Below are 13,539 nucleotides of genomic sequence, written 5' to 3' on the forward strand. Positions count from 1 at the left end.
AGAGGATCTGAAGGGAATTGGCCTTACACCAGAAGATAACACAAACAAGACAAAAATTAAAAGAAAAAATCAAGGATAAAAACACTTGCTTCACAATCACAACATGAACATTTTTAACACCAGAAAGGGCACGGAGTTCAGAACATATAAAAAGGTATGGGAGGACTGCAAGGCCCGAACAGTCCTTTGAAGAAACTTGGATAATGGATAAAACTTAGATAACTTAAGCGATCCTATGCAGTAATAAAAGATGAAAAAAAAATTAAATATCCCATTTTTTAAGGTTATGAGATATTTCTACAATTCTTACATCACTCTCAAAAAACTGTTATTTTATGTATTTTTTTTGAAGCAATAAAACCTTTGTAAAATCTAGTTTACTTTTCTTATAATGTTAGTTAATCAACTAACTCTTCAAAATCATGCACACGGAGTACTCAGCCGAATGATTGCATTATATGAATATATTTGGTATTTAATGCAAAAACAAAACAGTAATTATCACAAAAAACCCAGTACGTCAAGATCTATTTAACATAGCAAAGCAGGAATTATTGGATCTGAACACAAGACATGCTACACTACACAAAGAGAACATTAATTCAAACAAATAATAAATAATGTTTTTCAATATACACACTTTTTTCACTAAACCACCTCATAAAAACAGGCCAAAACAATGTCAATAATCTAAAAGCTACACACAACGAAGGATCACATCGCCAGAAATTTGAAAAATTTGGAGAAATGGAAAAAAAAGAAGATAAGTAACAGTTCATTGGATCATATAAACAGTAACCTAATTCTGAAATTATAGGAACTAGTTATGTATTTATTTTTAATTAAAATAGTATTTTCAAGTAAATAGACTGTACGTACAAATTAGAAAACTTAACAATTCAATTAAACTTTTACAACCACCTCTGTCAAGAACACAACTGCTGCATAGATCCATAAGCACAGCCTCCTGGACTAAATCACACAAATATCAAGAATGTAGTGATTTTACAGGTATCAGATCTAGTGAGCATCTGGTCAAAATCCACAGAATTCTTCAGGAACGATGAGATCAAGGATAAGGGTAATAGTTGGATAATGAGAAAAGATAAACCCACAGAAGGCTTGAAGAACAAGATGAACAGTTAAAATCAAAGTGGTGTTCAATATGTCTGTAGGTATTAGAGTGGATACTTACCATCCATGTTCTTAGAAAACTAAGTTATGTTCAATTAGAATGATCTATGATTTTGTATTGATCTTTAAAAATTACTCAATAAATTGCTTTTTCCCCTAGACATTAATCTCCTGATAACAAACAAGCTCAGGCTTCCCTAATAAAATCCTGATTCATCTTCAGAATTGTATTTTGCATTGTAAAAAATGCACAACTGCATTAATCATATAGGTTCATCACTAACAAAGAATATGAGGATGTACTACAGTGTTGGGGTTCAAATAAAAGCATGTTTCATACGAATTTTGACCTGACATCAATAATTAATCTGATCAATAATTAATCTGATCAATAATTAATTGCACACTTTTGTATTAAATGTTATTAAGGTTGTAGCATGTTGAGTGGTAGTATTATCTCAAAATAACATCATATGGACTAGAAGAATTTAAATCTAATGCTCTTTTCTACCACAATTTATACACAAGATTTTGTATCTCAGAAAAAGCTTGCTAACACAACTTTTACTAGATTTGTAGCAAACATAACTAATCACCAAGTGATGAAGACTGCCTGTGCACATGCAGAATAAAGTTTTTAGATATGAATAACAATATAAATTAAATTTAAAACAAGCTTTTAATTTATCAAAAACGTTTATAATTTTTAAATTAAAAAACTGAAAGTATAAACTAAAAATATTACCTTAGCTTTATATTGTGTTTGTGCACGTTTCATATGCTTGATAGAGGCTGTATGTTTAAGTAAAGTAAGACGGTGAGCATGAAGATTTTTATTACATATTTTGCAAAAAGCACGTGAAGAATTATTAGGCACTGCTTCAAGCCAACCTAAAAAAATATTGCAAATAAATAATTACTACAATAATTTGGGCAAATAAATAATTTTATTAAATTAAAACTAAAACAAAAACAAAATTTAATTTATATTTTAATAACAAAGGAAAAAATGTATAATATGAAAATAAATCTATATAACATAATAAAATATGATATAATAAACACAGAGAAAAAAATACTTGTACTATATCAAACAGCACAATATTTAAAGTATTATTTAAAATATTTATATCCAGTGCTATATACTAACTTACTTATAAACAGTTTTCTTCTATGTGGGGTAGATATAATATTTGTACACACAGACAAGGTAAATTAAAATTTTAAAATATCATTTAAGTATAATGATGTCATCTTATCTGAATTGTTTATTTACAGACATTGATTATTATTTTAGGACAAACTGACTAACAGGTTACTATTTATCATGATAAAAGCAGTTGCAGTAAAGTAAGAAGTATTTGTTAAGTTACCTACCTGCTTGATATGACAGGATACTTTATGCACATTCCTGGTAATGTTTTTTCAAATGTAATTTTAATTACTTCATTTAATTAATTAAAAGGAAAGCATAATTCAATTTAAGTTGATTTATTTATCTAAGAATATTACACAATATCTACTTGTTCACAACTAAAACATAAAACATAAGCTTACGCCTGATTAAAACCTCTTTTTTTGAAACAGCATTTAAATATTTTCTTAGTTATAGCCCAAGCTGCTGAGAAAATACTGAAACTGTAATTGTACTAAACACAAGTTTTCTACAAACTGACTCCAACCTAAAAAACTGACTACTGGTCATGGTATTTAAAAAGATTTGAGGCAACACTTTTGTTTTAGATCTATTGTGTTTCATGAATGAAAATGGATCCACCTTAGTGTGTTCATCAAAATTACAACTACTCAATATGGTATACAGACTTGTGCATTTAAAAAAAATCTATAAATTAAAAAAACAAAAAAAAAAAAAATACAGGCATTTTCCTGTTAATAGCAAAGAAGAATTAATATAAATTAAATTAATAACTTTGAATCACACAAGTGAATCAGCACAATTGCTGGTGCCAAAAAAATATTTAACTTTTAATACTGTTAGCTCTAATGCTACATGAACTTTTGATGAGAAATCATTTCTGTAGAATTAAACCCATAATAATTAATAATCTGGGCTTCTTTTTATGAGGCTCCTTAAATTACATTTTAAGGTTAGCATCTTAAACTATGCTATCTAAGAAACAGGTAAGGAAAAGTATAAAATGAAATGTGCTGATAAGGTATAAAAATGAATGAACATCAGTTCCAATTCTTATGTTTTTATTTTCTAAATAAACTATGCAAATTAACAAAGTTCTGGATGTTTATCTTTTAGGAAAATGGTAATTTTATATCCAATCCATAAAAAAGTCTTACAGTAACCATCAAATAACTTTATCATGGTGTAATCATCATGATCAATCTGCTTGTCTGTAATACTAGATAACGAAACATTACGAGGTGCAAGAAAATAAAAAAAAATTAATAAAGGTCTAATCACTCTTTTAAATTGTCAAATTATCAGATTCCTGAGTGGTTTTTTTTTATTACATATAAATATGTTAAAAGAATTGTCAGCAATATTATTAACAATGGAATCTTCTAATTGGCACTGTTGGATCGCTGGTTTTATTTATAGAATGTTCGAACAGGAATGATTATAAGACTAATAAGAAGATTTTTAAGTATCAATTTCAACTAAATTAAAAAACACTTCTTAACTTGCTTCACTAAATCACGGTTTATTATTAGGATAACCAGTGCTATCTCTAAATTCACATTTACAACACATTTTGCATTCCAAATTTTAAAATGGCACATCATTAAATTCAAAGCTATGTTATCAGAGTGGTATGTAACACAATTTCTGTAGCATTTCTATAGTACACAGGATTTCCTGGTCTTGTAGTGAAACAATACTGACTTTTTCTATCAACTGCAATAGAGCAAATATGACGGCAAATGTGATTGCTTAGCTACAAATTTGTTTTGAAATAACGGTAAAGTGAATACATCTCCCACAATTGATGAATACATGGTAATGTTACTACTATACCTAAAGTAATATAAATTATAAAAAAATTAAACTACATTTGTAAATACAGCTCATAATGCAGTGCAATGCATTTATAACAACTTTCACCATAAAACACATAAAATATAGTTCAACACCTTCAAGTACAAACTATGTCTTCCAAAACTTCTATAACGTATGATGATTATTCTACAAATACTCCACATTATTATTAATAAATAACTCATTTATTCTGATTCTTTTCAATTCATCTAACAAATCAGGCAATAATATTTTAATAAACGTGGAATAAATTGAAAAAAAATCGAAATAATCATCTCAGTTCTACAGCAACTGAATTGTTAAAGGAATCTATATAAGCTATATATATACGAACATAAAAAAGAACATTTATGCAAAATCTTCCGATATTTTGATGAATTGTATCATTTCACTTCTCATTCTGTTATTAACAACTGCAAAGTTAACTGGTAGTTTCATTGTTGTTGATACCGAAAGATATCAGATAAATAAACGAACGCATTCACACAAAAAAAAGTCTTCGCATACTTATGTGTCGAAGACAAGTCTGGGTCTGTAAAGGGGCTGTTTTTCACTAGAAAATAAATAAACGTACCATTAAATTCAGGTAACTGTTCCCATGCTTTTCGATAATGCTGTTTGTAATAACGAGGAGATGTAGATGACCCCTTAACGTAATTTGAACTGGAATTCTTAATAACCGCTTCTTTGAGGTTATCTTCAATTTCTTTATTCATTGTATACTAACACCAGAATAAAATGCAAAACAGATAAATATAATACACTCAATCACTTAATTCTTTTTCAAATTTAATAAAAAACCACTTCTCAAATGTTTGCTGATTTCAACTAAAAATAAAAAAACAAAGGTTGGTATTGATTCGAATACGCAAATTACACTAGATTCATTGCACAACATAAACAATAATATTAACAAAAAGTTACGACCACAACCGAAAACACTAGAATACGATTATTCATTGGTGTCAGCGCATCCTACACATATAAACGATCAACTACACTATTCTTTTTAAATGCGCTGATCGTTAAGTTTCTACGACTTTATTTTTTTTACTGATTTTACACTGAAAGATAAGGTTCAATTTTTTACTTATACAACAAAAATATGCTCACACCACTATAACAGCTACCGATGTTTGATGAATTTTGTAGCGTGTGAACAATGTCACGCCTGACCGGGAACTCGATACGAAACGTTTGTATAAACGCAAAGATAATATTCCATTGGAAGGAGTAGTTTAAAAACGGATATTCATAAAATAAATCTAAATTAAAACGGTTACAGTTTTAAACCTACTGACATTTTTGCTGGTTATAACTATAAAAAAGTGTTTCATGTAGCAGCACAAAGTATTAGCATTTAGTTAAAATTTCTATTCTTCTACAGAGATGAAACTGTTCATCACCAGATATAGTAACATCGGTTATTGCCTTTAAAAAAAATACTGGTTTAAACGGTATCAGAATTGAAATCTACGCATTCTTTCATAGAACCCTTATCATTTAATAAATGATCTCTTTAGTAAGAGAATTAACATTAAGATTAATCTCTCCCAATTTTCAGAAAATATTCTTAATAACAATGGCAAAAGAAAATATCTTGTCTATTTTTTTATTACTCAGTAAAACTTTCATATTAAAACTTAGTAAATATGTTATCAGAAGGGTGGCTTGCAACTGGTTAAAAGATACTTAACTACCCATAAAATATTAGGATGAAATTTTACCTTTCGATACATATACCATAAGAGTGTAGTTCCTCACTAAAAAATTTAGAATATGGGAATCGCTTCCCTATTTCCTCATCTTTTTACTGTTTATTATTAATCCTCAAAATATTACACCAGAATATCTACAGATGACAATTATTTATATCAAAAGATAACTATTTAAGTGAAATAGAGAGAGAAACTGCATTTTCAGTTAGAAGCATTCATTGGGTACATTATAACTATAGAATTAAATATGAATAAATTCATAGCAATGTGCTTCTCAGGTAGATGTGCCATTGCTAATTTAATGAAAAGAAAAAACTAAATAAAAACTTCTTTAAATATTCTGTAATAAATAAAACATGACATTCTTACAGAATGAACTGTTCTAAACTGGTTTGTTACTTCATATATTGTATAAGCCATTCATTATTCCATTTGAAGATATTTAATTTTCACTATCCATCTAGGATAAAGGTAATATTTCCATTACTCATGTAAATTAATTTTGCCCAATGTAAATTTTTTGGACATCTTGTGATAAATTTTCAATGGAAGACCAAATTGATTTCATTTGTAACAAACCACACTATACTGTATTCCTTTGAAGTGTTTTAATAGGCATCATTGTTAAGTATTTATTCTGAGTAAATTTCTGTCTAAAATATAATGTTATATTGTGAAACTATTTAAAAGTCAGAATGTATTTTCAGGATATAAAAATGAGCAATCAGATCTTTGTTTGATGCCAGTAAATTTGATTCATACAGATAAATTTTGGATAAATTAAAAAAACTGATGTTCACAAACATCTGAATTTATGAATGTACAAGTTTACTTAAAATAATAATTTACTCCTAAAAAAATAATAATATTCCCTTCCCAGATGCAATTAATTTTCATACTATACAGCGTAATACTTCAGCCTTTGAGAAAGAACATTATATTCAGTTTTTAATAAATTAAGTAGCGATCTAAAAAATTTCCTTTTACAGAAAAAATATTACTCTATTGCATTAAAAATGTTGATTAGTAATTAGATGAACTTAAATTTATTTTAATACTTTGTTTAATAAGCAATTAAATAATTAACAAATAAAGTATTTTTGTTATTTACACTGTAATTATTTTTAGAATTAATATGGATTTTAACTTTTTTTTTATTTATAATCTTGATTTATAAATAAATACAGAATGTTCAGAAAGTCACTGTGCAATATGCTTTGGAATTATGTGGTACATTCTGTTTTCAGCATTAGATTGGTTGCCCTGTGGGTTCGCTGAGCATTACTCAGTAATAAACTAAGATGTCAGTTGTGATTGGATGTGCTCCATTTATTGGAATCAGTAATTGTTCTGTCGGTGGAGGAGTTAATTCGTTGAACACGTGTTTCATGGAGGTGACAAGTATACTGATTTAGCGAAGCATAAGTTTTCTGAAAAGTTTCCAAATACTCCTGTTCCCTAACTGCAGTGCAGTTTGAACTCTTTACCAAAAAAATTTCAGGCAACAAGCTCTGTTGAAGACACTGATTGAAGTGGAAGAGCACCTAAATTAAGTGAACAGAAGCAGCTTGATATTTTGGATGCTATGGCCAAACTCCATCAAAGTCAATGTGTAAGTTAGCACAGCAGCAAGATTGTTCAAGAACTGAAACCTACAGATCATGCCAAAAGACTTAATTACTCTCAATGGTTTAAATGTTTTATTGCCAAAATTCTGTAGGTATCCTCAATATTACATTTTTTACAGATGAAGTATGGTTTTATCTGGGAAGGTAAATTAATTCACAAAATACATACATGATTGTGGTCGACAACTAACACCCATGAATTACATGAAGCAAAAATTGAAGTCTGGGTCAGTGTGAGTAGGAAAACATGCATTGTCCAATTATTTTTGAAAATACAGTTAATAGTGATTGTTTTTGTGCTGTTTTAACAAACTTCATTATTCAGTTAACAGAAGTGGAAATCAATCACAGTTTGTTCCAATAAGATTGTGTCACAGCGAACAGGTCAATGTTAAAGTGCTTGAAAACAAATTGAAACGTGTACAGTGTTGTATTGATGTTGGAGGTCACTTTAAATTATTTTCATAAACTATTCCAGTTATTGTAATATCAGTTTCTACAGAATATTGAATATAAATTCAAAGTAATAATTAAGAAAGTTTCATCATTACACTTCCATTATTCCAGTGCACAGCAACTTTTCAAACACAATTTATATCTTAATTAATTTATAATATTGACCTGATATTGTTTTTCCATGGTTTCTCTTGATTCTTCCAGGCAAATGATGAGCAGTTCCATCTATGAAACAGTGACTACCATTCCTGACTTGATCAAATAATGTATGAATACATTAAAATAAAATAACTATTTTTTTATTTGTAAAGGTGACAGATTGTTACAAGATTGAAACAGATGTAAATAGAAATAAATATCCTAATGAATAACCAGAATAGTTCTAGAAAAATAAATCTAAAATAATATTGCTCTCTTTTGTCTAAAAGATAATGAACAGGTTTAGATGATCGAAAATAAGTAGTTTTGTATTTTTAGATCTTACTAAAGCATTAAAGTTATGTATATCTTATTAAAATAAGAAAAAAAGTAAATTAAAAACAAAAATCCTTTAAACATTCTATAATAAATAAAATCTGATTTTCTTACAGTGTCATGTTCTTAGCCGATCATTATTCATTTTGAATATTCATAATTTTCAGTATCCATCTAGCATAAAATTATTTTTGAGAGCCTTGAAGTCAATGTGAAATGTGCAAAAATCAGGTAAATCTAGAATTAAACATCACCAGTTTTCTTGATCTATCTCAATATTTTCAAAGAGAATTAATAATGAAAGACGACAAAAACTTTCTTTATAGTAAATACTTGTTTTTTATTTTACATAAATTTTTATCATACACATGATGATCCCTCTCTTTTCTATAATTAATTATTCCTAACAGAAGAATTTTAGCAGAAAAGTGTTCAGTGTTCGTATAGTATGTGGCAAACATAAAATAGATGCAAACCAAAAAATAAGCTACACCTTGTGGTAGGAGTAAAAAAAAGTCAGTTGGAATCTTAGTTATGCTTGATTATGTTTATTTGTTGCAAATGGATATTCAATTTCATTGCAATAATTTAAAAAAATAACTGAAAGAAAAATAAAACAATACAGAGGATGAATCCTATGTCATTCAAAAAATTGCTCAATTTTTTTTTGAAAAGTGTTGGAGTAGGGGATGTTAAAAAACACATCATATTCAAAAGAGCTGGAACTTGACTTGATCTTTTGCTCTATCTTTTCTTTTTCCTCTATAGCCCCCGGGAATTACTGTTCAGATATTACTTCAGAGGATGAATGAGGATATGTATGAGTGTATGAATAAAGTGTACTCTTATACAGTCTCAGATCGACCATTCCTGAGATTGTGGTTAATTGAAACCCAACAACCAAAGAACACTGGTATCCATGATCTAGTATTCAAATCCGTATAAAAGCAATCCTGTTTATTAGGACTTACATGCTGAAACTCTCTACTTCCAAATCAGCTGATTTGGGAAGAAGCGTTCACCACTAGACCAAGACCAACCCGGTGGGTTTGACTTGACTTGATCTGGTGAACTCTGCACATCACAAGGACTGTCAAATATGATAACACTACCAACTAAAAAAAAATTTCTCTAGACTTTTATTATCTTACCTATTTACCTTCTGTTACCTTTTCTTACTCAATGACTTTCATATGTTACTTCAGACAATGGCAGTACAAAAAAAACTATATTAATTTATAACCTAAGAAATAAAAAAATGCATGTTCATGAACTATTTTTACAGGTTTTAGTGGTCATAAATAAAATTATGATACACATATAAGTTATATATATATAGTTTTTAATATCTAAAAAACCTAAACATATAAGAGATAATTATTTCTTAAAAAGCTAAATTTACGACTAATTACTTAATATAATAAATAATGGTCATCTTGTACTGGATTCATATTAGCCTTCTCTTCTATCTGATTTAATACCATACAACTCTAACTTCCTTTTAATATGAGTTAATTCTTTTTGCAGCCCTTGCACCTAAAATTTACGAACAAAAAGATTATTTCTATAACATGAATAAATGATAAAAAAATATGAACTAGAAAGAATGAAATTAAACATATAATTATAAATGTAATTCCTAATCTGAAAATGATGAAAACAAGAACAAAATAATAAAAATTACGTTTCTGCCAAGTTATATACAATGTTAAATGATGCTAGCAAACACTTGGCACATCGAATGATGGGATAGCAACTCTATCTACAAGTTTATGAATATTTCATTTTTTTGTCATGCTTATCTTTTTTATTTCTCATAATTAAAGATATCTGTCAATTTCCATGGTAAAATAGTAACACCTCTGCCTTTATCCCAAAAGTTCTTGAATACAAATTCTTTTTGGGGTTGTCATTTTTCATTTGTAACAAAATTCATTTCATATAAAAAAAGAAGAATAAATAAACAGTAAACTTAGGGCTTAAACTACATTTTACTTTATTTAACTGATAAGATTTTGATATATTGTAGTTTCTTTATTATTTTTAATGATAAGAGTTGTTAGTCTCCAACTTAGACATTAGACAGTTAGTTCCAGACTAGAAAGCTTGGAACTGAAGTTACAAAATCTGTTTTATATAAGGTCTGTTTAGAAAATAACCAAACTTTATCTTTTTAATCTTTCTTATTAATTTTACATTATTGGTTCTTGTCCCCTTCAAAGTACTCTACTACCTTATTCACAAACTTTTCCAAGCAGTGTTTCCACTTCGCGAAGCAGTTCTGGATAGCTTCATTTGAAATGGCATTTAAGGTCCGTAATGAATTTGCTTTAATGTCATCAATAGTCTCCGAACTACATCCTTTCATCACAGATTTTAGTTTTGGAAACAGAAAAAACTACAAGGAGCCAGGTCTGGCAAGTAGGGAAGCGCTGAGGGAGGACAGTCATATGATTTTTGGCACAAAACTGACGAATTGAAAAAGTGGAGTGTGCGGATGCATTGTCATGGTGAAGGAACCATGAGTTGTCTCACCACAACTCTGGTCTCTTTTTAATGTAACTGTTGTAAAATGCCTTGATAGTATGCACGGTTCACTGTTTCACTTTGAAGCAAGAATTCAGAATGTACAATTCAATTAAAATTGAAAAAACAAAAATCACTTTGACACTGGATCGAGACTGATGTATTTTCTTGGGGCGTGGAGATCCTTTGCTAATCTATTGTAATGATTAAACCGTCTCAATATTGTAGCCATAAACCTAGTTTTTGTCTCTCATTACGATCCTTTGCATGAATGTTTCATCGTCATTGGTTTGTTCAAGAAGTTGTCGATAAACATCCACTCGATATTCTTTCTACTGTATGGTCATCAAATCAGGAAAAATTTTGCTTTAACACAATGAATATTCAATTTTTCAATAAAAATGTCATGGCATGAACCAATTGAGATGCTAACCTCTTCTGCAAGTTTTCTGACAGACAATTGACAATTTGTATGCACCAGATTGTAGATTTTCTGAACGTGGGTGTCATCAATTGTGTAAAAGGCCTTCCTGGTCGAGGAATTAAACTATTGCAAAATTGACAAATGATCAAGAGCTATTACTAATTGCAAAATTAAATGTAATTGATATCAATCGCTTTTTTATTCACAAAATTTGTTTTCAACCAAAACTTGTTTTTATATGATGCTACACATTCCAATTTCTTCCTTTAAAAACTCATACAAAATTTTGTTAAAAAAAATTCCCTTTTACATCCTTGAAAATGACAAAAATTGAAATTTTGCGATAAAAAAACCTACATTATTAATGAAGATGGCAATATAATAATGTAATCTTTTTACATGTCAGCACTTTTATTGAACATTTTTCTATGCTACACTTGTAAATGATCAAAATAGCAGAATTATATCCAATAATTTTACGTGAATTAAACAAATACAGAAAATCCTGCAAAAAAGTTGACTTAGATAACAAAATGTTAATGGTGGCGAAAGACTTTGAGTGATGTCTTATATGGTAAACCCTCTCATAACTAGAAATCTCCACTTATATTCAATACTTGAACCAAGTATTCTTGGTTCAATTTTATTTCGTTGGAATTTGTAGCAGACTCAACTTTTGGACCAAAATGTTAGCACATATGTAGTTATGTTGTTCTACGAAGTGTAGCATAATATTAGGTATGATTCAAAAGTAAGGGCTGATGAGTTATAAATACCAAATGGTAACATTGATTGGTTTGGGGTGCAAGAGAGTAGCCGTAAGTAGTGGTCAGTTGGGCATGTAACCACCACACTGCTGTCAGTTCATTGTTGTTTGCCTTAGTGAGACAGTGATAATAACAAATCTCATCAGCTGTAGAGTTTGATCAGTGATTTGATTTCTAAATGCAAAAGGACATAATGCTGCTGAAATTCACTATCAGTTGTGTAACAAAATCCGGAATGAATGTAAAAGGCCCATTCTCGGATAACAAAACACTAAAAAAAAGAAAAAAAACACTAACATAAAACTTAAAACTAAAATATTAAGAATAGATAAAACTTAAAACTAAAAAAATATATAGTAAAGAAAATTAAAACTAAATTAAAAAAGGGAAATAAAACTTAAAACTATTATGTTAAAAAACTTACAACTAGTTTCACTAAAATCTTACAACTAATATCACAGACGAATTTGTAAAAAAAAAAAAAATATATATATATCAAATTTGACAAACTCTGATAGGGAGTGTAAAAGGCTCCCTACTCGGATAACAAAAACAATACATAGAACTAAAGGAATTCAATTTTTTGTGTTAACCCTATACTACGAAAAAACAGAAACATACGGTTTAAAACCTCTTTATCATTACACAAGACACCACGGATGTTTCTGGGTAGTTTAAATTTACGACGCAATGCCGCATAACATATGCAGTCCACGAGTATGAGGCGCACAGTCATGAGGCAGTTGCATCGTGCGCATAGGGGTGCTTGTCCTCTTGTCATCAGGTACTCGTGTGTCCTATCCGCAACCGATAGGGGACGAGATTTTCTACATGAGGAGTCCCGTGGCAACACAGAATCTTTAATCTGCCGGAGTTTATTATCAACGGTAGCCATCCAGTCACCTTGGCACTTTGCTCTTAGTGATTGTTTTACATAATTAATAAAATCTGAAGTAGCAACTCGGGTGGTGAAAGGAGGCTGATTACATGCTTCTTTGGCAGCGGAGTATGCATGTTCATTACCTAGAATTCTACGTGGCTAGGGACCCAGCAAAAACTTACTTCTGTGTTGCGATTATTCAACTCAGTTATTGCGTTGTAAATTTCAGTGATGATAGGATGTTTGGTATAAAAGTTTTTTAAGGCTTGCAGAGCACTACACGAGTCACTGCAAATAAGAATTTTTCTATATTTAGGGTTAATGATGTTTAGAGCCTTATTTATAGCGTATAGTTCAGTGGTAAACACACTCGTAATACTGGGTAGACCAAACATATAGATTCTTTCATTGACAACAAATGCACATCCAATGGTATTGTTTTGTTTCGATCCATCAGTGTATACCACCATGTCTGGTTTCATCTTGGAGAGAACACACTGAAACATTTGCTGGAAGACA

At 29.5% G+C, this 13,539-nt stretch overlaps 2 protein-coding genes across 3 annotated transcripts in view; both read right to left on the reverse strand.

Annotated features, from left to right (window-relative positions):
• Nucleotides 1-5,035, reverse strand: part of LOC142329087 (uncharacterized) — a 31,777-nt gene extending 26,742 nt beyond the window's left edge. The window contains exons 1-2 of one of the 2 annotated variants that reach the window (XM_075373423.1): nt 4,722-5,035; nt 1,880-2,025 (exon numbers count right to left, since the gene is read on the reverse strand). In XM_075373423.1, coding sequence (XP_075229538.1) covers nt 1,880-2,025; nt 4,722-4,863 — 288 coding nt within the window. In that variant the 5' untranslated portion in view covers nt 4,864-5,035. Of the gene's footprint in view, nt 1-1,879; nt 2,026-4,161; nt 4,196-4,721 lie in introns of those variants that run through there. The other variant, XM_075373425.1, reaches the window with a different exon arrangement.
• A 4,840-nt stretch (nt 5,036-9,875) lies between these two features.
• LOC142329110 (uncharacterized) overlaps nt 9,876-13,539 on the reverse strand; it is a 12,864-nt gene continuing 9,200 nt past the window's right edge. Inside the window, exon 4 of the mRNA XM_075373445.1 lies at nt 9,876-9,959. Within this exon, the coding sequence (XP_075229560.1) occupies nt 9,876-9,959 (84 nt within the window). The remainder of the gene's footprint in view (nt 9,960-13,539) is intronic.

This window comes from Lycorma delicatula, chromosome 8 (genome assembly GCF_047948215.1).
Source record: "Lycorma delicatula isolate Av1 chromosome 8, ASM4794821v1, whole genome shotgun sequence".
Classification (NCBI taxonomy): Eukaryota; Metazoa; Arthropoda; class Insecta; order Hemiptera; family Fulgoridae; genus Lycorma; species Lycorma delicatula.